The sequence below is a fragment of the Enoplosus armatus genome, chromosome 1 (assembly GCF_043641665.1).
Source record: "Enoplosus armatus isolate fEnoArm2 chromosome 1, fEnoArm2.hap1, whole genome shotgun sequence".
Taxonomy (NCBI): Eukaryota; Metazoa; Chordata; class Actinopteri; order Centrarchiformes; family Enoplosidae; genus Enoplosus; species Enoplosus armatus.
Window position 1 is genome coordinate 27,156,446 of NC_092180.1, and position 25,865 is coordinate 27,182,310.

The following is a 25,865-nucleotide window of genomic DNA, read 5'->3' on the forward strand; positions in this document are numbered from 1 at the left end:
CACTCCCCGGCGCTGTTGGGGCAGCGTGGGTGGAGAGAGAGGAGGGTGGACTAGTGCTTACACTCTTAATGCATCTTTGCTATGGATATACACATTTTTTTTTTATTCTAATTCATGATTCTAGGGACCAAGAGTCCGACTCTTTTATATTAGAAATCCAAATACAACTATGACTATTACTATTACTACTATTTCTGTCCACCACGACTGCTGTACCTATTACATTCTGCTGCTACTGCTACCATTACTATGGCTATTTTTCCTACTGCAGCACTGCTGCTATTAGTGTAAAGGATCTGTTAACCCAAATTACTAATATAAAAATGATTCAATTATTTAAAAAAAACATATTTCCTCATTTACTGGAGATGATGGTTCAAATGTCCAGGTTTTGAAACAAGGTTTTCTGCCAGGAATGGGTGCATATCTCTAAAACCTGAGCAAGTAAAGCATCAGTTTTTAACCATGCTAGCAGCAAAGCTATAGGGATGACAATCATTCCACCACTTTGGTTCAGACTGAAATGTCTTAACAACAATTGGATTGATTGTCCTGAAATATTTATTCATGGTCCCCAGAGGACGAAGTCTAATGACTTTGGTGATTGCCTCATTTTTCCTGTAGTCAAACATCAGTGAAACATCTCATCCGTCAGGAAAAAAAACTTGCAGAGACATTCATGGTTCCCAGACTTTACCCCGCACACCACCATGACGTTGACATTTGTGGTTTTAAGTGAAATAGGGAAAACAATTTATGGATGGATTGTCATGAAATTTGGTACAGACTGTCCCTGTAATTTATAGAGCACTACAAAAGCAGTGTAACAACATCCCTGACTCATACATACTGTATATATACAGACACAGCGTTTACTGTACTGTTCATAATAATAGCCCCTAAAGATAAAATGTATGTCAACGTTAATTGTAGTATTGAAATAATCTGCATTTGAATGGATAGCTGATGTATTTATTTATATTTTATGACCCGTTTTTATTGACCCAAGTCGGCCGCTCTTTCTGCAGCATGCAATTGTTCCAATTTTAATCTCATTGTACCATTCTACAATGCCATCCCTATCAGCCCCAGCCGCGCACCATACAATAGCCCATTTGGGTTTGGATAATGAGAAATTGGGAGCAAACCATCCAGGCTACGGTTGTTTTAGAGTATGGGCAAACTGCTTTTTTTCTTTTTTTTTTTTATCGTAATAAAGGTGTCCAGGTGGGAGGTTTGGCCTCAATACATCCAGCTGTTGAAATGACCAAACTTCAACCGAAAATCAGCAACGCTAGCGTGGAATAATCGTCCCTGATTCAAAGCCTTGTCGGCATGAAAGAAGGAGCAGAGTGGGTCATGCTCTTGAAGTTAACATTGAAGACGGTTCATAAAGGTCTTCTCAGTCTAATGATATTGACACTGCTGTTCAATGCATTACTGTAAATGCAGAAGACAGCATAGTAGGTGGTTCAAGTATGGGTACAAATTATAAGGAAAGGTTTAGGTCCAAACGGCGTGTCATACATATCCGCTAAAGTTGCCAGGCTGTTAATCGGCTTCAGTCAAATCATATTAAGGGGAGCTCTGGAGGGGTGGAGGCCCCAGATTCAATACCAAGCCAATAGGGTTGTATTGAACGTCAATGCCTTTCTGAGTACCACCCGAAAAACGTCTGTCAAGAATTGAAAGTTGGCATAAAATGTTTGGTCTAGTTGATTTATTCTAGTTTCCTTATATTACTTTACTTTTTCTTTAGTCATGTATTTTATATGCGCAAAGACAAAATGAAATCCCGACGTGTTTGGGAAGTTTGGCTTCTCATGTTACATATATTTAAAAAAGGGTTTTGTTGGCGTCCTTGTGATTGAATGGACTTGGAGGGTATACCACGTAGTCCCAGCATCCTCGCCCCCCCCCCCCCTACATTTTCTGCCAGTCTCAAGGTAAAAATGCCAAAATAAATAGTTTGTTGAAAAATATATGTAAATTCTTCAAAGTTACATATCAAATAAACCATTAGCTAGCAACAGCAGCGAGATGTATGGAATATGTTTAATTGGGACGCTCCGTGAAGTGAATGGGCGTTAAGATGCTGAGCAGGCATATCAGGTGATCCACTGAGCTGGGATCAGGGCATTGATCTGTTTATTTTAGCATGATCAGCGTAGAAAAAAAAAAACTGGTTATGGTTAAAGGCTTTGGTTTGATAATAGCTGACGGTTCCCCTGACGGACCATAAGGGAACAGTTGAATAATACAGCGGCACATGTTCAGATGTCCCTACTGGTACTGGTCTGTGTCCCGGGGGGTGAAGAACATCCGCAATAAACAACTGCTTAGGAGACACCAGTCTCTACATTATCCAGTCCATGAGCAACCACCTCAGATATGAGGCAAAGACCAACGCATAGTTAGGCTCTGGATGTGGGTGTGTTGAGCCTGGTGCCGTGTGAGCTTGACAATGTAACAAACACAACCGAAGCGAGGCACTGTGATACTGTGTGTTTTAATAACGTAGCACAGACTTTTTGATGGCCACATAATTTAATCTGAAATACTCCTCAAAGGAATTTAAGGGTCCCTTCCTCTTTGCCACCCGCTTCTTTTGTGTGTCACAGTTGCAATGGTTACAAGGATCACAATCCCTTGACACAAAAGGGTTATAAGTAGTTTTTTTTTGTGTGTGTGTGTGTGTGTGTGGAGATAATAGGTAAAACCTTGCACTCTAGCAGGAGGCGTTAAGGAATTATGTTGCATGTATCTTCAATATTAAAAGCATTTGTGTTCCGCAGTGCTGAAGGATATCACAAATTCTGAGCCAACAGAGCATGTCTGCTGCGTGCTGAATGTTGTGAAAATTGGGTCAACTTTGCAAGACTAATAAAACTGAAAACAGCTTAAAAAACGGCATGCATGTGGCAGGATTTGAACCTGGACTTCCTCTGCGTACAGAGTGCTGGCTGGCTGTAGTCTGGCCTGAAAAAAAAAAACCCTGGACTTTATTGTACTCGGCAAAACCTTTTGCGGCAGCGTTTGCTGAATATAAGTGTTTGTGTGCACTCGTGTATTTTACTGTGGGAGTGTGTGTGTGTGTGTGTGTGTAAGTATATTTATGCATTCATATGTGTCTGACACGATGTATGTGACACGTCCTTCTTGAGGCAAAACGTCCTCCCCTTACACCTCTATGGCTGTAAATTGGAATCATCTTTCCCTATCGCACTCTATTTCCCTCCCTGTCTATTTTTATCTCTTACGCACACACACACACACACACACACACACTCAGTCATGGACAGAAGTGCTAGGGAACCAGCCATTGTGGCAAACACCTCGAGGCAGACACCCCCTCCATCCAATCCTCACACACTTGCACACTCAAAAGCAAACAGAAGATGCACACTGTACTGCAATGTGCAATACGCACTTGCACAGCATTAACTCGAACAGAGATTCTGCTCTTTGCTTCCTCCTGTTTCCTTTATCATTCACTCCCAAAGACCCATCTACAAATCACTTCACGCAAATCTTCCTTCCACATGTGCAGTAGCTGCGGACGCACGCACACACGAAACAGAAAAAAAAAAAAAAAAAAAAAAAAAGTAATAAAAATCATTCATAGTCTTAGCTGTAATCTGCCTCATCGGTTCCCTTGGTCTGGTAAACAGAGATAGAAAGATGAATAGCACACACGCACATATCTGTGATAAGTGTACATATGATTCCAATTCCAGGGGTCTCTTGTGAAACAGCAAGCGAATGAACGCCACAGCCACAGCACCTGCCCCTGCCTCCGAAGATAAGGAGGATGAAATAAGTGTGTCTGCACTTTTAGCCCACACACACTCGCACTCGCACAAACAGAGCACCAAAGGGTGCGATGAATACAGAGTGGAGGAGAGTCATTCAGAGCAGAGAGTGGGATGCAGATGAGACGCCCACACTGGACCGAACGAGAGAGACAGGATGAAATGGAATGCCAGAATGGTTCGCGCTAAAAGGGAATACAGATCAATTTCACTATTCATATGTTGTGTGGCGATAATTAATGAAGTCTCTCTCTGAGCTAAGAACTGAACTAAGAAAGCCTGTCCGCCCAAAACGTCTTTCTCACTTATGGCTCTTCTTGTCTAAAAGTGCAACAGCACATAAGAGTGTGAAGGATGATGTGGGTTATTTTCAACCTGCTTCTCACTTTTCTATTGTATTGTGTTGATTGTGTGGATTGTTTCATCGTTTCACTTCAGATTTCACACCTCCCAGTTGCCAAGAGTGCTGTGTCCGCTACACACACACACCCACACACACACACCCACACACACACACACACACACAGCTAATCAGCGATCTCAAGCAGTGGTATCCAAAACCCAGTGTTTTGATTGATTTAGCATTTTTTGATCCCTAAAAAGGTTACTTTGCGGTGAGCTGTTCATATCTTACAGTGACATCCATTTTTAGCAAGTTAGTCGGCAGAATAAGACACATTTTGTTTCTTTTCTTCCACAAAGACGGAGAAATGCCTAAAAAGCCCTCCAGGGGCTTGAAAGGTGGAATTCTCCAGACAGCATGTTACAGAAAATAACTACAGTCACAATTTATATGTGTCTGTCAATGATTTACAATTAAATGATCATTTTAGGCAAACATTTTGTTAGCGTATATCTGTGTTTGGTAAAAGATTTGAAGATCTGTAGATTTCTGGTTATGGTTGACTGAGTGGAGCGTTAATATGTTTTCACCAGGTTTACTTTGACAAGCTGCTCCACTTTTCAGTGCAAAACAGCATCTTATAAGCTTTATATTTAAAACTGGAGTGCGGAACTTTTGTCTCCTTTTTCTGGGGGGGGGGGGGGGGGGGGGGTATACCTTCAGGTTTTTTCCGTAGCTCAGAGCCACGCAGAGAGAACTCCCCAGTCCTGCCCTTCTGTATTTACCATGGGTGTATTCTTAAAGCTAAATGCTAACTTTTGTTTTTATTTTGCTTAAAAAAAGCTTTCTATTTAATGAACTACGGGGACTTTGAACACTACTTTTCAGACTCATTATAAAATAAGAATGCTTCCACTCGAGCACAGTTTTTGGCTGCTGCACTGCTCACCTGCTCTTCCCACGTTCGCCTCCATTCAAACTCACAGACACTATCTGTGTGTGTTCAAGCGTTCCACTTGAGGGACCCAGAACCACCTGTGCTTTTGTTTTTTGCTCTTTTTTGTTTTTTTTTCGTTTGTTTTTTCTTGCAAAAAGCAGTTGGTTTTCATGCGAGAGACCCTTTCATTGTCTGCAAGCTCAGCCTTAATTATCTGTTCTAGCCTGTGTGAGGTGTGAGCGGCACCAATTATTGTAAAGGCTGCGCCATTGATGTCAACCCAGAGTTTGAGGTTAGTCAGTTAAATTGGCAGGGTCTGTAGTGTTAAGATGGCATTAAAATCCCCTCATCAAAATGTACCAAACTTTCACAGAAATGGCAAAAGAAGTCGCAGGATTGGAGCTGAACTTTTTGTACGTCAAAATATGAATGGAAGTCTGTCAGAGATGTCATCACTGCCAAATTATACATATACGTATACATATACATATTCCTGTTAAAGAACACAAACAATGTGTGTAAATGGACCATTGTAAGATTTTTCTTCTTTTTTTTGGGGGGGGGGGCATTTTCACCTTTTATTATATAGATTTCGAGTGAAAAAATAGACAGGAATTTGGATCAGTCATTTGGACATTCATACAGACATACGGAGCCAGGGATCGCACCCCCTATCCTACAATTCCAAAGCAGTAATTTGCACCCTGCAGACTAAGTTACACGGATAGTTACACATATGAATACACATTATGATGTCATGGCAACCAAACGACTAAAACACTGAGAACCAAGTGTTTGCACTTGTTCTCCTTCCAGGTCCCCTGTGGTTATAGTAGTTGAGAAGACCAAATAAAAGAAAGGGGGTTTGGTAAAAGGGGATTTTCAAGTGAGTCCTCATTTAAATCAGGGGAAAAAAGGTGGCGGGTGTTTACTGATGTCACGTCAGGAACAGCGTTGCGCGCTAACCGCTGCTATCCTTGTGTTTGCTTGCAGGTTTGATCCGTCTGCGCTCCAGCCCGCCCCCTCACCTCCAGGGCGTTGAATATGTCCTCAATGTCACAGCAACGGACGACAACGCCTCGGGCGGACCTCAGGCCCTGTCATCCACGGCCCAGGTCCTGGTGGGGGTGGACGACGTGAACAACAACAAGCCTGTGTTTGAGAAGGTGAGATGTCATTAAACTTTGTTGAGTGCATGAACTGCTTGTGTTTGAAACGGTGTTGCTCCATTCGCTCTCCTTTTTTTTTTTTTTTTTGCTCCTCTTTCTGCTTAATGTATCTCAACGACCTCTCACTCTATCCTTTTCTTTACTAGCTCTTTTTCTGCCTCTGTCCCATGTAACGCTCCTCCATCAGTCCTCTGTCTCCCTCCCTTTGTCTGTCTATCTCCGCTATTTATTAGCCTCTATCTCGCCTCTCTGGAGGAGCGATTAGCCGGCCTGACCCTAGTCTCTGCTCTCTCATCTCTCTCCTACATCTTCCCGCTCTTTTAATTGAAGCTTTGAGGGATGTGGCAGAAATCCCAACCCACCCGCTCCAGAAGCTCTACGTCTCTCCACCTGTTTTTTTTTTTCTTCTTCTTTTTGTAGCCATGTCTCAATTTTTAATGAGGTGACTTTTCAAGCCCCCCCCCTCCCCCCCAAAGAATCGCAAGCCAAGACTAGGAGCGGGGGCTTTCTGAGTAAACCTCGCTCACTCTCTCCTGGGGGAAAGTGAGCGCCAAGTGTTTCCCTTTTGGCTTCACCTCTTAACAGGAAGAAACAGAGGGGGCAGGCGACAAGATGAGAGCCAAGAGAAAAGAGAGAAGAGAGGGATTCCTGGTCGATTGTCTCTCTCAGGAATCTCCTGCTGGCATCATACTCCGAGACTATGATTCATTCCTTTCTCTCTCTCTCTGCCGGCAGGATGCTGACTGCAACGGTCAAACAAAACCCAAACTCCCACCACTCGACACGCCTCCTCAAAAGAGTCAAAGACAGAATTAAAAGTACAAAATGAAAGAGTCAAGAATCAACAAATGAAGCAGATAAAAAAATGTATGTGACAAAGAAAAGCATAATGATAGATGGAAGAGAAAATACTGGACAACCACAGCATTTTATTTGCGTGTCTTTGGTCAAAGGTAGACAAAGAAACTGAGGGGGAAAAGTACCAAAGAAAAAGCGTGTTGAGCTTCTCAATTAGAAAAGACATCCGAGGTTAGCTGGCTTTTCCTCTGTCGCCGGCAGGCAGCAGCAGGACGCTGGAGCAGAAACTTTTATCTTCTTTTGATGTTTTGATGCCCAATCTTATATACCGCACTGTAGCCTCTCTGGAATTCAGGGCTGGATCAGTGGACCGAGAGAGTCATTTTTCCTGTGGCATAAATATCAGACTACAGACACAAACACACGCAGGCGTCGACTGCGTTTATTTATTAACCTTCAATACCCCTGTTACCTGCTCTCTTATAGGTTCATTCACGTACAGTGTTATATTTGCGGACATTTATAGCACACTGTGCAGGAAAGTGAGGGCAGAAAACATCAGGCAGCGCATCTCTCACGACATGAGACTGCACTGTTGAAAACAAAGTACACAGGAACAGCATGAACAAAAATAACCGTCCGACAGACCTGCTGTGGCGTAAGTGTACTGAATTCGCCACTTGGGGTCAAGGGATCCTGAAGATCTCGGTGTGATGACGGCTGAGAGCGAGCGAGAGGAGAACAGATTTAAGCTTTGGCAGCAGCAATACGAAAATCTGGTTGGATAGAGAGCGAGAGGGTAAACGCCCATGATCGGCTGATTAGAGAGACAGGAAGCGAGAGAGAGAAGGACGTGAACGAATGAGCGAAAGAAACAGTCTTCCTGACTGGACTCACGCTGAGCTTCATTAGGCTGACCGGGTATTGGTCAGATGTGATTGATCCACTGTAAATACAGTTACTCTGGCAGCGTCATTACAAAATTCAGTGTTTTCCAAAAATGTAGATGAAACGTAACCCAATGAATTCTATGCTTTGAGGTTACAGAATTTAAATGATGGCCCTGGTATCAAACTGCCACTCTTTATCGGCCGGTACCCTGAGCTGAGGTATTGGAATTAGTATCGGAACAGAAAAAGTTAGATTGGTTTATTCCGGAACGGTCCAAATTTCTGCGAAGGGACTTGGAACTTGGGTTTTGGGGTCTGGCTCAGGGACACTTCGACATGACGGGGGGGGGGGGGGGGGGGGGGTGTCGAAGAAGAATGGAGGACAAGGAGAGATGGGAGATGGGATGAATGAGAAGAGGCAGGGAAGTAAGGGAACATGAGAAGATTTTAAAAATAAAAAGTTCATGTCATTAATTAGATGTCAAAGGAAGGCATCAGCCAGAGGTACTGAGGGACCCCTTCCCCTCCACTGTGTCAGCATCAACGCTCCAGTGAGACGGGGAGAAGGGAAAAGAAAAAGAAAAAGAGATGATGGAGACAGAGGAAGATGAGAGACCAGAGAGAGGAAAGAAAGCCCAGGCAGCGCATAAAATGAGGATATTAAAGCTCTTTCTGTGGCTGACAAGTTCATCAGCGACTGACAAAATCTTTGAGAACTCGGCCGCAGAGCGGCTAGCGTGCAACACGCCGAGAACAAAAAGCGCTGAATGAATCTCTGTGATGACTCCGAGAATTCGGCATTAAATGGAGAGGGAGAGGTTAATGTTTTAGGGTTGAATTTTAAAAATTCCATTGAAGTTAAATCTAGTGGAGACGCAGGAAGTTAAACACACAGGTATTAAACTTGTGTTTTTTTTGGTCTTACACAGAGGATATGTAAAATTTTGTCTGTGAAACATTTGTTCACCACAACCCTCTACAAATATTGTGTTGTCACTACCTTCTATGCAGCTCCTATTGATGTAGTGCTAACATTCTGTCATAAATCTGGTGGACAGAAATGTACCTAATCCATACAGTATGTTTTTTTTTTTGTAACATCTCACTCAAAATGAGCCCTTGTGAACAACTGCAGCTATTTTGTGGTACACTGCTGAAGGCTCTCTGTGAAGTGTTGGCCCCATTTCCAATACAAAAACAAAAAAGACATATTTTGGACAGCACTTAACACTCTGGATGCCAAAAGATCAGCATATTTCATGTTTTACCAAAGCACTAGGAGTGAGCCACAGTGAGCACATCACCAACCTACCTTACTCAGGACAAGCAAGCGTAGAAAATATGTGGATGGAAACGATGCAGGGCCCAGGCTTCCTACTTTCTTCCTTTATTCACTCATTATTTTGTGTCCATGTTACACTTTTTGTCCCACCAGTAAATAATCTTTAAGCTGTCCTTTCAAGACATTCCACCTCCCACGCACTCTTGCTTACAGTTTCGATGGAACAGAGTATCGATCTAAGTTTCCTCCCACCTGCCCCCTCTGCCCGCTGTCTCATTCTCCTCAGTGTCAGCAGTACCGAGAGAGCACGTCAGTCCTGGAGAACCAGCCGGCGGGGACGTTTGTTCTGCAGGTCCATGCTGTGGACGCGGACGAGGGCTCCAATGGCAGGGTCACGTACGGCTTCATGCACAAAGACTCCACTGTGCCAGCATTCAGCATACACCCAGACACCGGTACAAAAACACACACCTACTCACTTTGACTCGCGAATGCACACATGCAGAAGAATACACTTTCCCCAGTGGGGATTCTCATGCAGGCCCTTTAAGCATATCTATCAGTCTTGATACAGCTAAGATGTTGAAGATGTGAATTGTACAGTGATTGTCATTTTGCAGCTAAAACAAAGGATCATGATTAAAAGCGGCATCATGAAATGCGCTGTAATCGAACAATATTCATAGAATGAAAAAGTTAATGTGGACCCCTGAACATTCCTGGCATTTGGAATCTAGCCAGTCTCTTTTGCATTACGCCTTCGCGTTGTCCGTCCGATTCTCGTGAACGCGGTATCTCAGGAAGGCGTGGAAGGAAATTTCTTCAAATTTGGCACAAACGTTCATTAGGACGTAAGGATGAACTGATCAGAATGTGGTGGTCAAAGGCCAAAGGTCACTGCATGTCACTGTGATGTCGCAAAACAGGCCTTTGGCCATAACTCAAGAATTGATGACCACATTTCACAGTTGGTCAGACACAAAATAGGTGACACTTTTGACTCAAAGGTCAGAGGTGATTATGACCTCAAAACTGGCATAAAACCGCAGGGTGGAAAGTTTACTTTTGTTACTCCAAAAAAAAAAAAAAAGTCAGGAAGCACAATATGTTTGGCTCGTGATTTTGTGCACCTTCTAAAACGTTTTACACAAGAAATAAAAAAATAATTCAATGAAACCATCAAATCTAAAACACATGCTGTGTCCCAAATCTATACCACTAACTATACACTAGTTAATATGTGCTATATACTATTCCTTATAGCCTACTGTTTTTGCAGTTGGTATGCAAGAAATCGACATACTAAACCATTTAACTCTAACGGGAAGGATACAATACTTGTGCTGTCGGATGTCAGACAAATTGGTGGTTCAAAACCTGTTTGATAAGTAAATATGTAAATATAGGGAAATGCATTGGCATCACGGTGCGTTTGCATGTTCACATGTACTGAAGGTTACTTGTCGAAGATTGAGATAAAGACTAATGATCGCCAAACAACATATCTTTTACCTCAGAAGCAATAATACTTTTAGTGGAGGAAATATTGTAAATGGCATCACTAAAATCTTTTCTAAAATAAATAATGAATATAGTTCCCTTTGGATTTGATGATAACTACCTCTGAAAAACTCTCATTTCCTTCCCTGATCTGCTCCTCAGCTGCCGTACTGTCTATAAAGTTTGCCTTGAAGCTGAAGGCGAACAGAGGAAATCATTTTGGTGTTAAATTGCAAATGCTCTGGGGGACACAAGACCAAGCAGTGCTCGGTGTGATTTAGCTGTCTGATCAACCTTGTTATCTGCGTGTCTCTAGGAGTAATTGTGACAGCCCGGAAATTTGACCGTGAGCGCCAACGGGAGTACGCGGTGACGGTGACCGCCACTGACCAGGCAGCTGACCCGCTGATTGGCATTTGTCAGCTCAACATCCTCATCCTGGACCAGAACGACAACAGTCCCAAGTTTGAGAACATCCGATATGAGTGTAAGTAGATATCAGCGCAAATTCTCAAGTCTCAAGCATGGTGACCGAGCGAATTCAACCCACTGCAACTTACAGTAAGACAGCACATGCAAACGAAGGTAACTTCTTCACTGGTTTTGACAACAAAGGCTGATGAACATTGTGATGGCATGACCGCAATATCACAGGAGATATTGCTGTCGCTACACCTAACGTTAGCCATTTACTAATTGCGAGTGTCTTCACAAATCTGTGTCGCCTGGAAATCTCTTTTGTATTCCATTTCCGCAATCCTGCGTGACTTGAAGTTGAACTTGAATGTGTCGCAAATTGGTGAATGTGTTTCTTAATTAGCTTGTGTTTCATTTGTTTTTTTTTTCTAAATGTGACTCGTGTGTTGTCAAAGTCGTGATGTTTTCTTAAGGTGCAACGCATTGAGCTCACTCTCCCACTCTACTGACAATGACAAATACAGTATGAAAGACTGCAAGTTAGGGCCTCACAGAACCACTGGGGCATAAAGCACTCTTCTACTTCTTCATCTTCTTCATCTTCTTCATCTTCTTCTTCTTCTTCTTCTTCTCCCATAGACTTCCTCCGTGAGGATACAATGATCGGGACAAGTTTCTTGCGGGTGGCAGCTCATGACGATGACTTTGGCACCAATGCAGCCATCACATACTCGATGTCCAGCGAACAGCCGGAGTACCTCAGGGTCAACCCCCTGACAGGCTGGGTGTATGTGAACCAGCCCATTTCTCAGGTACACACATACTGTATACAAATAGATAACTAAAACCACTTTTGGAACTGTTTGAGCTTGCTACTTTAAAAAGCTCACGTCATACAGTTTGCTATGTTTATAGGAGTTTTCCGCTGTGTTTCCAGTATAGCAGATATGTATCGCAACTGCAAATGTGTGATCCTTCATACTTGATACAGAGATGATAGGGCTTATGGGGCCACTCCAATGGCACAAAGGCACTCCAAGGAAATTATTTAATTTCATAATTGCACTCAAGAACCCATGAGATGCTAGCAACGAACTTCAGATAACAACTAAAACAACATTCTACTTCTTCCAGTGCAGAAAAAGCAAGCATATTTGCATTCAAGCACTTTATTGCTGACAGTGAGGGGCAGAAGTCCAGTGGCCAGCAGCAGCCAGGCAGCCTGAATGTGTGATAATGTCTTCACTGGAGCCTTTTCTTTGGCATCAGGAGAAATAACATTGCTGATATTTTCCTCACTTCACCGCCTCTAACCTCTTGCTTCACCACCAGTAAGAAAAACAATCTTGCCGGAACATGAGCATGAATAAAGGAAACTGCAACGTAGTGTGTGCAAAATAAGTCTGCGCCTCAGATGGGTGCCACAATTATAAAAGCCCAGAGAGCATCAACTCACCATCTCCCAGTGCCAAGAGGAATGAATGTGTGCATCCTCGGCACCTTGCATCTTACACCTGGCACCATGCCGGAGAATGGCTCACTTGAACATATCCATGTTTGAAGATACAAAACTTTTCCACTAACGAGTACGACTGCTTAAAGCATAATACACAACCAGGAGTTGCCTACACGTTTATTTCAGCCTTTGCCAATGTCTTGCTCAGTTGTCTTAATTGCTCAGGGCAAAGATGGCATTTTAGAACTGCATAACTACCAAAAACAAAAACTTGAAAATGACTTTTCATAGAGCAAGTCATATGGAAAAAAAAACTGTCTCTATGAAAAGCAATTTCTTGCACTTGTGAATTTGAAACACCTTTGAAAGAGCAGAATGTGTAAATATCTTTCATCGCATGGTGCATGAAAGGCCATGAACAAAAATGAAAAAAGTAATCTTTTGTCATCACAGTTTGTTTTTGTTCCAGCTAACCCTCCCTGGGAGCACAGGCTCTTGGTTACGATATTTTCTTTAGTTTCGTTTAAACAGATCATTTCCCCTGATTGCAGATGTTAAAGTTAATTACTCTTGTAAGGGTTACAAAACTCTGCTGCTCCACAGTGGGCTATGTCTTTTAAACAATGCAGTTATCTTTGAGTATGTTTGTTTTTAACCAAATGCAGCCTACAGTCGGTGTCACCCTGCACAGAAGTGCGGGAAACGGATTGCTTCCTGAAATCTTAAGGAAGCTATAATTATCACTGTGTCACACTAACGTGCAACGTGAGAGCATGCCATCAAGTGATCCCCTCTCCTCTTCTTTTCTCCGCTCTTCATCTGTGTGGTACGTCATGCCACAGAGGACCTACATCACCAGGGAAATTGTGGCTACAGACGGGGGGAACAGGAGCAGTTCAGTGGAGCTGACCGTCACCATCACCAACGTGAAGAACCAGCCTCCACAGTGGGAGAAAGACAGCTACAGCGTGGTCTTACCGGAGAACACTGTCCGAGACACACCCATCGTGGTACATCGGGGTGGGGGTGTGGCAGTTGGCTTACATAGGCGGCAGATGCACCAACACACATGGGTGTACTTCTAACACATAAGACCAGTATTGTGTAAACCACAATAAAAATGTAATTGAATTAAACCTGAATAAAATTAAATGCAAAGACAAGACACACGGTGCACACAGTTACGGTGCAGTTACAGCGCAGCAAGTTGTTCCAAATTCAATAAATGTGCAGGAGAGAAACGAATCAGTCAAAGGCAAAGGAAAACAGCAGGCATTCATACTCATGCATTATGCCGCGCATGCATATGCACATGTGCAAATTCACACTGACATATGAATAGGCCAAGAAACAAGCAAGCAAACGCATACAGACACGGGTCAACACACAGGCACGCATTCACAAATCCGGCGCTACTGAAGCGCACACACTGTAGCCAGCACTCCCACAGAAAACTGCTTCCGTGCGCTGTACGCGCAAGTGTAAGCAAGGAAATCCTCTCTTCCTGCGGCATTCAAACTCTACCACCCATCTACCTCATGCAGAGTGATGGACAGCAGAGGCAGGCTCCGCCCTCCCTTTCAGCTCTCTTCTGTTCCTTTTAATCTCTCTCTCTTTCTCGCTGGATATGTGCACTAATGTGTAATAATGGGACATTACGTGCACTATCATGGACATAATCATGAACATTCAAAACTAACCATATCAAATGTCCTGTACTTCAGATTTGACATTGCACATACATGGCTATACACCACTTATCACACATATCTATATGCAACCCACCAAGACTGATCCTTGCCCTCCATTAAATTTGCTGATGAATGCTTTTAACCAAAAGATGGAAATGAAAAGGCAGAGGAGAGTAGTTTACATGAGAATGCTCGCGTGAACATGTGAATATCTTCGCGAGAGATGCTCATAGAGCCAGAGCGTGGTCCCTGCAGTACAGGGTATTAATCGAGATGGCAGTTCAGCGTTGATTTCACTGTTATGCAAAGAGGCAATGACTCTCAGTGGGCTGTAATAGGTCTACCTTGGAAATGTGAAGTTGTTATGGCTTAAATCAGCACATACAGTGGTCAGGCATGTTTGCCAATTCCGTATGCCTGATAGGGTGTCTCATTATTGTAGCTGCTATGCTTTGCAGGTTGAATGGATACAGCTAGGTCACCCCTGGGCAAACCGCATCACGTCCGCGATGGCATTTTTGATTTTAATTGGAGTGTGTATGGCACCAGCTTTGAGTAGCCTCTCCTTAATTAGTTTAGGGAGAATGCACAATGAGGAGTGCGTTCCCTTTGATCCCACACGACTTCAGCAGGTTGTTGTCTATCACTTTGAGACTATACTGCGTTAATATTTTAATGTTCATTATTATTCAACCCCCCCCCCCCCCCCCCCTCCATTTAGGCCAATAATTTTTCACTATTTAGAATGCACATTTCCACTGAAGCTCAGCAGCAGCTGTCCTCATTTCCGTTCCTGTCATGTTCCTGGATCATTGCTGCCGTTAAGGATTTTTTTTTTCTTTCCAGCTCTCAAAATTGATAATTGGAAACATGCTTTCAGTTTGTAGGATTTTTGCTCTGTTGGTAATCTCTCCCTTACACCAGAAGGTGATCACGGGTGACTACATTTATTCCAAAACGGCGAAAAACGACTGCATATACAAGTAATTGCCCGTGTTTACATGACAAAGTGTGTGACGTGGACACAGGAGCTGCTGACACAAAGATTATCAGAATCAGAAATACTTTATTGATCCCCGGGGGGAAATTATACAGTACCGGTGCTCCCATTCAAGAGTAGAAAGTAGCATATATTTAGAAATAAAAATATGTACAAAATATAAAAAAAAAAATAAGAAATAGAAAATAGAAATATACACATGTTATTTTGGATCAAAACATTTTTTTTTTTAAGTTATAGGGTAAGATGACTAATAGAACAACTCCCAGGACGTCAGTGTAGCTGTCATTTGTAGTGTTATTTATATATCATATCATCACATATGATATATCATGTCATCTACAACAACTGGCAATCAACTGAGTGGTGTTTACCATGGGTTTTCACAGGGACCAGTACTGGCTGTAGATCATTACTAAAAGTCCCACAGTGGCATGCAGGCTAAAATGAGTGAGGGATCTCATTATACTGAAATGTTACCTTCTTTGATCCAAACAGACCATCAAAGCCACCTCCCCTCTTGGGGATCCCAGGGTAACGTACAACTTGGAGGACGGCATGGTGCCAGAGACCAACATGCCAGTTCGCTTCTACTTGACCCCCAACCGAGAGGATGGTTCAGCCTCCATCCTGGTGGCAGAGCCCCTGGACTATGAGACCACCAGGAACTTCATGCTGCGGGTTCGAGCTCAGAATGTCGCTGCTGTACCATTGGCGGCCTTCACCACGGTCTATGTCAATGTCACAGGTGAGACTTTTTTAAATCGTTTTTTTTTTGTTTTATTTGAATTTGTTTTACCGATCCCCTCACCGGATGTAGGCTGTTGGGATAAGTCTGCCATTGGCCGACTATTTCAGTCCGAATTCTCCTCCCCTTCCGCTATCTGCGTGTTACCGTTTTGCAAGGGCACCGCCGTTGCATCCCGGGCTTAGCGGCGCCCAAGACGATTGTGAGAAATACAAACAAGCCAGAGTTGTTTTCCCCCCCTATCCCAGAATGGTAGTGGTTTGAGCCAGCCCAGTGTGGAGACAGGTCTGGCTGTGCGAGACTACCGTTCCCCAAATGCTTTCTTTTAAGACTATTTTCATTCCTCCACTATACTTTACATAGTCTCATAACGCCATTGTGTTTCTGTGTAATAGTTTTGAGTCATGTTTACACGCATGCTATTACACTTACCGTTATTCCACGATAACACTAAACATAGTATTATTGCTTGATGAGCACAGTTATTCATTTAATAAATGTAACATTAAACAAATTCTCAGATTAAAGGGACATTTTGAAGCAAAAGAATACTGTAATTAAGAGGGTTGATTTCCTCTCGTAAATGTAAAGTGCTGACGAAAAAGGCTTGTGTATTAGCAGTATGACTATTTAAGGTTGCAGGAACGGAGGACAGATTGGGTGATTGATGATTCGTTTTTTGATGGCTGACTTCTAAAGTAATACCAGGGACAATGCGCATGAATCAACACATCAGCTTACACATGAATGTAAATGGGCCGGAGTTAGCCAATGAGCTCCTTTTCATCCGTAGTCCAAAACAAATTAGTGCAAATGAATATATGTCGTCAATAAATGTAGAACAGAAATAACAAAAAAAAACATGTTCAAGAGTAGCATCAGGCGCCATGCTTCTTCAAAGACTGAATGCTTTCAGTTAAGATCTAGAAGCTCATATATTATGAAAATGCAATCCCAGGATATGTTACTGACACGCAAATAATCAATTTATCACATCAATGATTTATTTATCAATGTTTTTTGATTCACATGAGTCCAAGAGAGCAACATTAATGCTCAATCCCACTGCCCCGCCTCGTCCAAGGGACACCAGGTGTCACCAGCGACTCCGACTTTAGTCCCTCTCGTAAACTCTTTGTTATCCCTCATCTTTGTCTAATAGCTATCATTATTTTCTGATATTCTATTACATTACATTTCTTTAGTCTGGTGCCAGTCTTTCAGTTAATGCTCAGCCCCAGGTAACTAGACTAGTCGCCATCATCTCTGCTAAATATGGTGGTGTTAGCTCCTGACCTTGCTCCTCAAAATAACACTGCCTACCCCACATGCCCCAGACTTCCCTGCATTTGGTCCCCTTGCAACATGCAGGCACACACACATGCACGCATACCCCATTCCATCAAATTGGTCTTAATCCAGTGAGAACTAATTAATTCACACTGACCCTGTCCCTTCTCTTGCCTCTCTGTCCCTCTCCTAACTCCCCCCCCCCCTTATCTGTCTTAATAAGAAAGCTCTTTGACTCCTCCAGAGGCAGCGCGGCTGAGGGAGGGAGGTCTGTAATGGATTTAAGGCCCCATTTTTAATTCATAGATTAAGACATTTGCTCAGAAGAAAGGGAAGGGGGAAAAAAGGCACATGGAGCAGCATTAGATTTAATGTGTTGCTGTATTCAAGTCATTTCTGTAATGGTTTTGGCTTTCAATCAACTGTGTTAAAAATTTGGCTTTTGCTATTCAGGCAAACTTTTGAGTTCAAGCTCTCTCTCGCTGGTTCTTGGTGCTATCCGCTTTATCTCGCTCCTCTCTCTGCTTGTTAAGATAGCGGATGTGAGAAAAGGCACATTTTGTGTCCCTTATTGATTGGCCTAATGCATCATGTTGGGCTTGGAAAAATAACCACAACAGCAAAAAATGACATTAATACATCAGTTGTCAGAGCTACAGTAAATGTGAGGACAACATGAATCAATAGGCTGGCAAGGTACGAATGCTGATCCCTTACAATGTTCCTCTTTCCCAGATTATATCTCCCACAAACACACAGCTAAACAAGGCACATTTTAGAAACTAAGGTTCACTCTTATCATGTCCACTCCAATAGCTAGATCTTAGCATTATATGAATGGGATACATATCTCCACCTTTATTTCAATAGCTGAAGGCTTACATTTTGATGAAGGCCCAAAATAACAACCAGTCCAGGATGTTACATGGCAACTTCATAGGGAGGACTGAAGCTTCTCTAAAGGCCAAAGATGAACCATCGATTAAGAGCTTTGATATTTATTGCCAAAGTTATCCAAAAAAATAAATATATTGATTTAAAAAAGGAATTATATTGGCATTAAAACAATTCAAAGGGCTGCGTTGGTGGGGGTTTGATGCTTCAGATACCAGTGAGACAGTTTTGAGTAACAGATGAAAGAGTTTGAGGGCTTATCAAACACTGCTCAGCGGTTTATAATATTCTGGAATGAATTGCAGGAATTTGCAATTATCCCAAAGGCAAGACAAATGACTACGAGGTAAACAGGAGAAATATGGCTTTCACATTACTAAGAAATGACTAGGAATGAGACTAGGAATCTGGATGATGCTTCATTGCATTCTGGTAAAAGTTAACTTATTGCATTGTTTAAGTTGAGTTTAGATGAGGTTAGTTTAGGTTCTCCCAGAATTTCTTTTTCTTGGAGCTACCAGGGTGCCCCAGTATCTTTCAGAAATCTGAGTAAGTAGCAGTGGTAGAAGTAGTAAGTAACCTTTATTTATGTAGGACTTCTCCAAACAAGAGTTACAAAGTGCTTTGTTGGTCCGCATACAAGTAACAATTAAAGATGTGGATAATTTAAATTCAATAGAATAGAATTCAATATAAAATGCATTTAGAAACCTAATACTGAGATGACGGCTGTTCCATTGTATAGTGGCTAGAACAGTAGAAGCACGAACTCCTTTGTTTTGAGCCAAACCGCTGAACTTTGTGCTGTCGGCACATCTGAAAAGTTTACAGATTATGGGATTAAAAGGTCAGAAATGTTCGAGGGATCCAAACCATGAAGGGCTTCAAATGTAATTAGCAGGATCTTAAATTGAATTTGAAAATGCAACGGAAGTCAATCCAGTGCAGCCAGGGCTGGATAAATATGCTCTATGGGTTCGGTGTTAACCAGAAACCATGCTGCTGCATTCTGGTCCAAATGAATTTAGACATGTGAAAAAAGAAGTGAAATAATCTAGAACTCTGTGAATTTTATTTCCATTATTCAGAATTAGAATCAGAAATACTTTATTGATCCCCGGGGTGGAAATTATATTATTCTAGCATTTCTTCGTAGCAGAAAGCAGGAGATAGTCAGGGACCAAACTAGAACAGACAGACTCATTAACAAAGATCAGAACACAGTAGGCGGTAACTCCTAAAACCTCCTTTTTAAAAAAAAAAAAAAAAGCATTTTGGGCGGTGGAACATCCAGATTAGATGAGGACAGATGAGGTACAATGTCAAGTAATTCATTTAAATAAATGGGGGCAAACTCATTTAACCGAATTGATGATGGGTCAGGGACAGGTAAACAAGAATTAGCAAGCTGAATAAAGGCCTTAGATGTGATTTTGTAAGTAGTTTAAGAACATCTGACATTCAAATCATTGGAAAGGTCAGGATTAGCTGGCCTGCCATTGGATTCAAAAATACATTCTGAATTAACCAACATTTAAAAACTTTGAGCCTCTTTTTCTTGATAAGCTGAAAGTGAACTTGCATTGTAGATGTGATTTCTCCCACATTGGCTGTGCTGTCCTACACTCTTTTTAATTATGGTATTGGTTTAGAAGGGTGTCAAGACCTTGTCCCATGTGTATGTGATGATACGTACTGTATATGTATAAGTTTAGAAAATAAAAACTTTGGTCTACATGGATATCAAAGTCTCCTAACAATGTAATTGTGTCGTAGTTGGGCACAAAAGTTGAAATAAAATCAGGAAAAAGAAATTATTGGGTTTAGGGCGTTGATGAATAACAATACCGACGACTGGTATATTACAGCTGACTTGTAACATTACAAATGTCAAAAATTGTCAGTGCTCTTCAGACAAGGGTTGTGGTGGCCAGAAACTAGTGTCTGATTTACAGATGTTTCCATGTTCGCTGCTATATATAACTGTTTCTTCATTCCTGTTGAGGTAGAGACATTCATGGGCAAATGAGTGTTGTATTCCAAAAGGCAGTAGTCGTCAGCAAAAGATGCTAATGGATCCCTTGAAGTATGTGCATGACCTGGAAAATGTGGCTAAACTTCGTCACCATAGTGAGAAGAGTGCAGCAGACTAGAAAAAACACATATCCTTTGAGTATCCAAGATTGTGCTGAAGTGATTCTTGGGAGCTTTATATGGATCTATATAATCTATGAAAAGCTACTACTTGGCATATTACTTATAAAGTAAAGTAATTTATGATTTAATTGATAATTCTGCTACCAAAACCATCTTGTTTGTAGTAAGTAGGTATGAAAAAAGGGCTAGATGGATGTCACCACCTAGTGCTGCAGGCAATTTGGACCTTTTAAAGAGCCCATCAATCATCTATGATGTTTCTTTCAAATCCACCAGACATACAATGCCAAAATAGCTTTTCGGTATATCCTCAGCAAACTCTCTCTTCCTATCCTCCTCTAGATGTAAATGACAACGTCCCATTTTTCACTTCCTCCATCTACGAGGCCTCGGTCACCGAAGGGGCAGAATCAGGAACTTTGGTTTTCCAGGTTTCAGCCAATGACCTCGACTTGGGTCTCAATGGCAAGGTAAAAAACAGACTCACACATCCACACACAAACTGTGGTAAAAGTGGTAATGTTGCGCTCTCAGCATGGTCCATGGAAACAAATGTTTAGAACTCAATACATGCACTCTATTATTTTCAGTCTCCCTCTGTTTTTAATTATTCAAAATGTGTTCTTCCTTGCTGTGTAAAAAAACAATAATTAACTGTGTTTTACAGCCTGAACCTCTGTATAATTGTGTCTTCCCCATCCCCCTTCACCACACAGATCTCCTACTCCCTGCTGGAAGATCGCAGCGGGGACCACCAGTATTTCCGTATTGACCCAGAGGTGGGATTCATTTACACACAGACCGTGTTTGACCGCGAGACCAAAAGCTCCTACCTGTTGGAGGTTCAGTCCGTGGATGGCTGGGAGTCAGCGCGGCCCGGCAAACATGGACAGGCCAACTCTGGTAAGTAAGACTAGCACTGCACTGAACGGAGACTGAATCGATGGTTAAGTTCTAATCGCTGTGGTCTTCCTACTGTTTGTTTGGTATTGTTATGTCTTGTGCCTGAGTGTTAAGAACAGCAATTGTAAAATCTGTAGGCTGAACTGCTTCTGTGTTATAGCAGTCAGTGATAAAGATTAGCTGCAGTACAAAGAGGTCTTCTCAGAAAACTTTCCACCTGATTTTGGAACCTGTCTTCATGGATTTGCGGCCATTCAGCCACAGGGGCATCAGTGAGGTCAGCCTCTGATGTTAGGTGATGAGGCCTGGCTCGTGGTCGGCATTCCGGTTCATCCCAAAGGTGTTGGATGGGGTTCAGGTCGGGGTTCTTCCGCACCAAACTGGGAAAACCATTTCTTCGACCTGGTTACATGCACGGTGTCATTGTTATGTCAGGAAAGTAACTATTGTTGCAAAGTTGGAAGCATACTATTGTCTAAAATATCATTGCATGCTGCCCTAAGATTTCCTTTAATTGGAACTAAGGGGCATAGCCCAAATCATGAAAAACACCAAAACAGTTTGCACTGTGCCATCAGGCAGGTAGAATTCTCCTCACACAATTATGCCAAACCCAGTTTGTCAGACGACCAAATAGAAAAGCATGATTCATCATTCCACACTAGACATTTCCAGTGCTCCAGAGTCCAATCGCAGGGGGGGACTTACAACTGTCCAACCAAGGCTTGGCATCGTGCACGGTGATCGTAGGCTTGTGTGCCACTGCTCGGCCACGGAAATCCAAGTGATGAAGCTCCCCGCAAACCATTTTTTGTGCTAATGTTGCTTCTGGAGGCAGTTTGGAACTATGTCAGTCAGTCTGAGTCAGTCCAACAGACTTATTGGAAATGCAATATCCCTTGACAGTGCTCTTGGTGAGGCAGCTGAACCCACTAATTGGAAGGGCAGTCCACATACCTTTCGGTTATATAATGCATGTAAAGTAAAGTGTATTTAAAGTAATGGCGCAGTCGCTTCAGTTAGGACATTTTTATTTAGCAGTTGTAGCAATTGCATTGAGCGCAGTTGCTGCCAATGCAACATAGGAGCAAAATACACTACACTAGCCAAAATGTATGTAAACAATATGGCCTGAAGTAGAAATCTTTAGCTCTCATGTAAAAATGCAAACAGATTGATTGGTATTCAATCTATAGTGATGGTGGCTGCTGTTATACCGACTGAAAAAGAACACAAGCACAAAAGGGGAGCTGTGGACAGCTGCTCGGTAGACTTCGTTCAAGGCTCCAAATCTTCATTGAAGGCAGCAGTAATCTCTGTTTTCCTCTTTCTGTCTCTTTCCCCACATCTGCTCATCTCTCCCCGCTGAAGGACCAAAGGCCATCTTTCTCTTTCAGTCTGTCTCTCTCTTGCGCCCTCTCTTCCTCCATCCACCCATTTCCCTCTCATTTGCTGCCAGATGAAATGCATACATGCTCCAACGGTAGAATGGGGAGACACGGAGAAATGAACAGATGTTGAGACAGATGGGTGGATGAAGAGAGGTTTTTGAAGAAGCGGCAAGACAGAGCAAGATATATTTTGAATAAATATGGTCATAGATTATTAACAGACCCTCTCTCTAGGTTTGTCTCAGTGTGACGTTTGTGGCAACGTAAACAGAAGTTAAAAGTTAAGCAGAGCAGAGACTGGGAGACTGCAGTAGAGCTGTTCTTCTGGTCTGTTAATATTGAATGAGGTGGCATGAAGAAGGATGGGTGACAGGCAAATTAACAGATACTAAACACGGACGCACACATCAGAACACACAGTCATGAGTGCATGTAATTGCATTTTCGGTTATGTATCTTTATACAGAGATCGACTTCACGTGATAAGTACACTGGCAACACCAGGGTATATTGTCTTGGATAGAAGCCCCCCCCCTTGCCACTCAGCTGTTTGTTCAGAGTACTGTTACCTTTTTTATTCCAATACAAGCACCACTCGCAACAAGGTCTGAGGGGACTGTTGTCTTCTGTGGTTTAGAAGAACCAGGCAGGTTTCATTAACCAGTAAACCATGGTTATAAGCTCCTATTAAGATCATTTAAACAACAGCATGGCAGTCACATGGTTTCACTGGATGAAGAAAAAGCATTTCACCATGTCGAATGTGGCTTTGGTTGGACGGAATTTTCCGTAATGAACCTTATGCATGCGGAATTCACCCAGAGACCGCATCCAGCCGATTTTAGCACCCACACCCACTCACTTTCAATACTATGAGAAAGTATTGATTGAGTGCTCACCTGCATTTGATATCTCTTTGGCAATGTGTGGATACTTCACCTGCTTCATGTTCTTAAGAATCTCCCTCGTGATGGCTATGATAAGTGGCAAATCTGAGGTGAATTCTATCTTCACCCCCGATATGTGTTAACCTTGACTTTCCACCAGATGTTTCAGAGCCCAATTATAGACTCTGGGAATCTAATGGGCTGCTTTTACTTGAAGCATTCACCTCATTTTTATTAGGCGAAATATCAAATAAATATCATATTCCTAAAGAACATTTCTTTCCCCCTGAGGTGAAAAATTGACATAGAGGGTATCCGTCCAGATGTCTCTCCTGTTATTAGAGGGTTTTCTTATCTTAGGAGTTTGCTTTTCTCTGTCTGTTATGTTTGTTTTCTTCATACGTTAATCTTTCTTCTTTATCATGTGTCTTGTTCAAGAGCTGAAAGGCCCTCGTATATTTCGACCCTCTAATTAAAGTGGAATCACATGTGGCAGTATTAGTAGTTAATTCACACTATGCATAACTTCCGTTACTTGTTTTTGAATGCACAAACCATTGGCTAAAACAGGTGCAAACCCTCGTGTGTCCGCTGGAAACGTGAATGAAGGGAAAAGGCAAGAATATCTGAAGGAAGTGTGTTTAACTTTGCACCAAGAGACGTTGCAGACTAGAGACAGCAGAATGTTTTTAAGTAGTGACAAAAATAACCTTGATAAACACTGTTTTCACAGACAGTAAACAAGCTACTCCTGCTACTTACAGCCTGGAGTGTGGGGTGGGGTTGGGGAGTGTGATTTTTGCACATACATGTCTGTAGAAGTGTGAAAACATGGATGAGCGGACAGCGTTAACTGATGAGAGGGAGGATGAGGGAATCGCTGCTACATCTGCTTATCCACTTTGCCCCCCCCCCCCCACCCCACCCCAACCTCGCTTTGCCAGATTCTGAACACGTACAAAAGCCCCGGCATCTGCGACCTGTTTTGTTATAGCTCCAAGGGCTGCATTAGTTTGCTATCTGTGCCATGAACTGTATACCATCTCTTCCACCCTGGCTTAAATAATTTATCTCATCTTGAAGCGTGTGTTGCAAATTATGCTCGTTTTTGATACGATATCAAAGGGAAGCGTAGTATGTTGGGTTTGCTCAACTACCGAGCCTCACGCTGATACCCCCAGGGTGCTTTGTACTCCGCTTTAGCCTGCGGGTGGATGCTGAAGGGAAAAAAAAAAGAAACAGCTGGATTTAATGGTAAAAAAAGACAGAAATGGTGGAGACAGGTGACAAATTTAATAGAAAAGTGGTATACAACGGTGGATGGAAGAAAAAGAAAAAAAGTGGATGTTATTTTTGTTTCTGTCTGCACGCACGAAGAAATGTCTACTTTCCTGTCTGCATCTGTGTGTGCGTGTGTGCATGCTGCTGAAAAGTGACTAAATTGTTGTTATCCAAAGAGAGATAGACAGATGTTCATGTTCCTGTTGACAGAATAAGAACAACGCCATGTTTATAATCGCCTCTCTCTCTCTCTCTCTCTCTCTCTCTCTCTCTCTCTCTCTCTCTCTCTCTCTGTATCTCTCACTCTTTCTTATCTTTGTTTTTATTTTCAGACACGGCATATGTTCGCGTTTTTATCAGCGACGTGAACGATAACAAGCCGGCGTTTGCGCAGGCGTCCTATGAAGTTGATGTGGATGAGGACGCTGACGTAGGCTTCGCCATACTCACTGTCAGTGCCAATGATGGGGACGAAGGTGGGTGGCATGGATAAAGGAATATGGATATGTGAATGTGTGTGTGTTTCTTGGAATGGGGTGATGCAGATACAGAATGGAAAGTGTGGGAGGGATTGTGGGGCTGGTACTGTAAATCCATAATTGAGCGCATTTACTCACACTTAAGTGTGAGTTAAGCTCTCAAGCGTTGAAATGTGTACTTTCCCCATTTTGGGCTTTAAAGCAATTTTGTTTCACTTTAGTCAAACATTTTAATATGACGCTGCTTCCTGGTCGTATATGCCATAACACCGTTTGAACCTGTTGTCTGTGGCTACGGGGTGCCACGTCACTGTTAAGATGTTGCACCACTGTTGTAGCCTGAGAACCAGACAAATCTGAGAGCCCATGTTTTGTTTTGCTCTGGCAGACGTGTCTGGCCCCCCTCCCGTTCAGACAGATTTATATCTGGCCAGATTCAGGTTGGGCCAATCACAATTGGCATTTTCGGAAACAATCAAGATGGCTGCCACTGATGTGGAACGTTCTGTATCTGCTACCGCGTCAGTATTAAAAGGCATT

At 42.5% G+C, this 25,865-nt stretch overlaps 1 protein-coding gene across 1 annotated transcript in view; it reads left to right on the plus strand.

Moving 5' to 3' along the window:
• The window catches only part of LOC139283424 (neural-cadherin), a 263,675-nt gene that overhangs the window by 113,149 nt on the left and 124,661 nt on the right, over window positions 1-25,865 (plus strand). Inside the window, exons 8-16 of the mRNA XM_070903433.1 lie at window positions 6,086-6,258; window positions 9,518-9,686; window positions 11,048-11,218; window positions 11,788-11,960; window positions 13,447-13,614; window positions 15,794-16,043; window positions 20,727-20,854; window positions 21,101-21,287; window positions 25,179-25,322. Coding sequence (XP_070759534.1) covers window positions 6,086-6,258; window positions 9,518-9,686; window positions 11,048-11,218; window positions 11,788-11,960; window positions 13,447-13,614; window positions 15,794-16,043; window positions 20,727-20,854; window positions 21,101-21,287; window positions 25,179-25,322 — 1,563 coding nt within the window. The remainder of the gene's footprint in view (window positions 1-6,085; window positions 6,259-9,517; window positions 9,687-11,047; window positions 11,219-11,787; window positions 11,961-13,446; window positions 13,615-15,793; window positions 16,044-20,726; window positions 20,855-21,100; window positions 21,288-25,178; window positions 25,323-25,865) is intronic.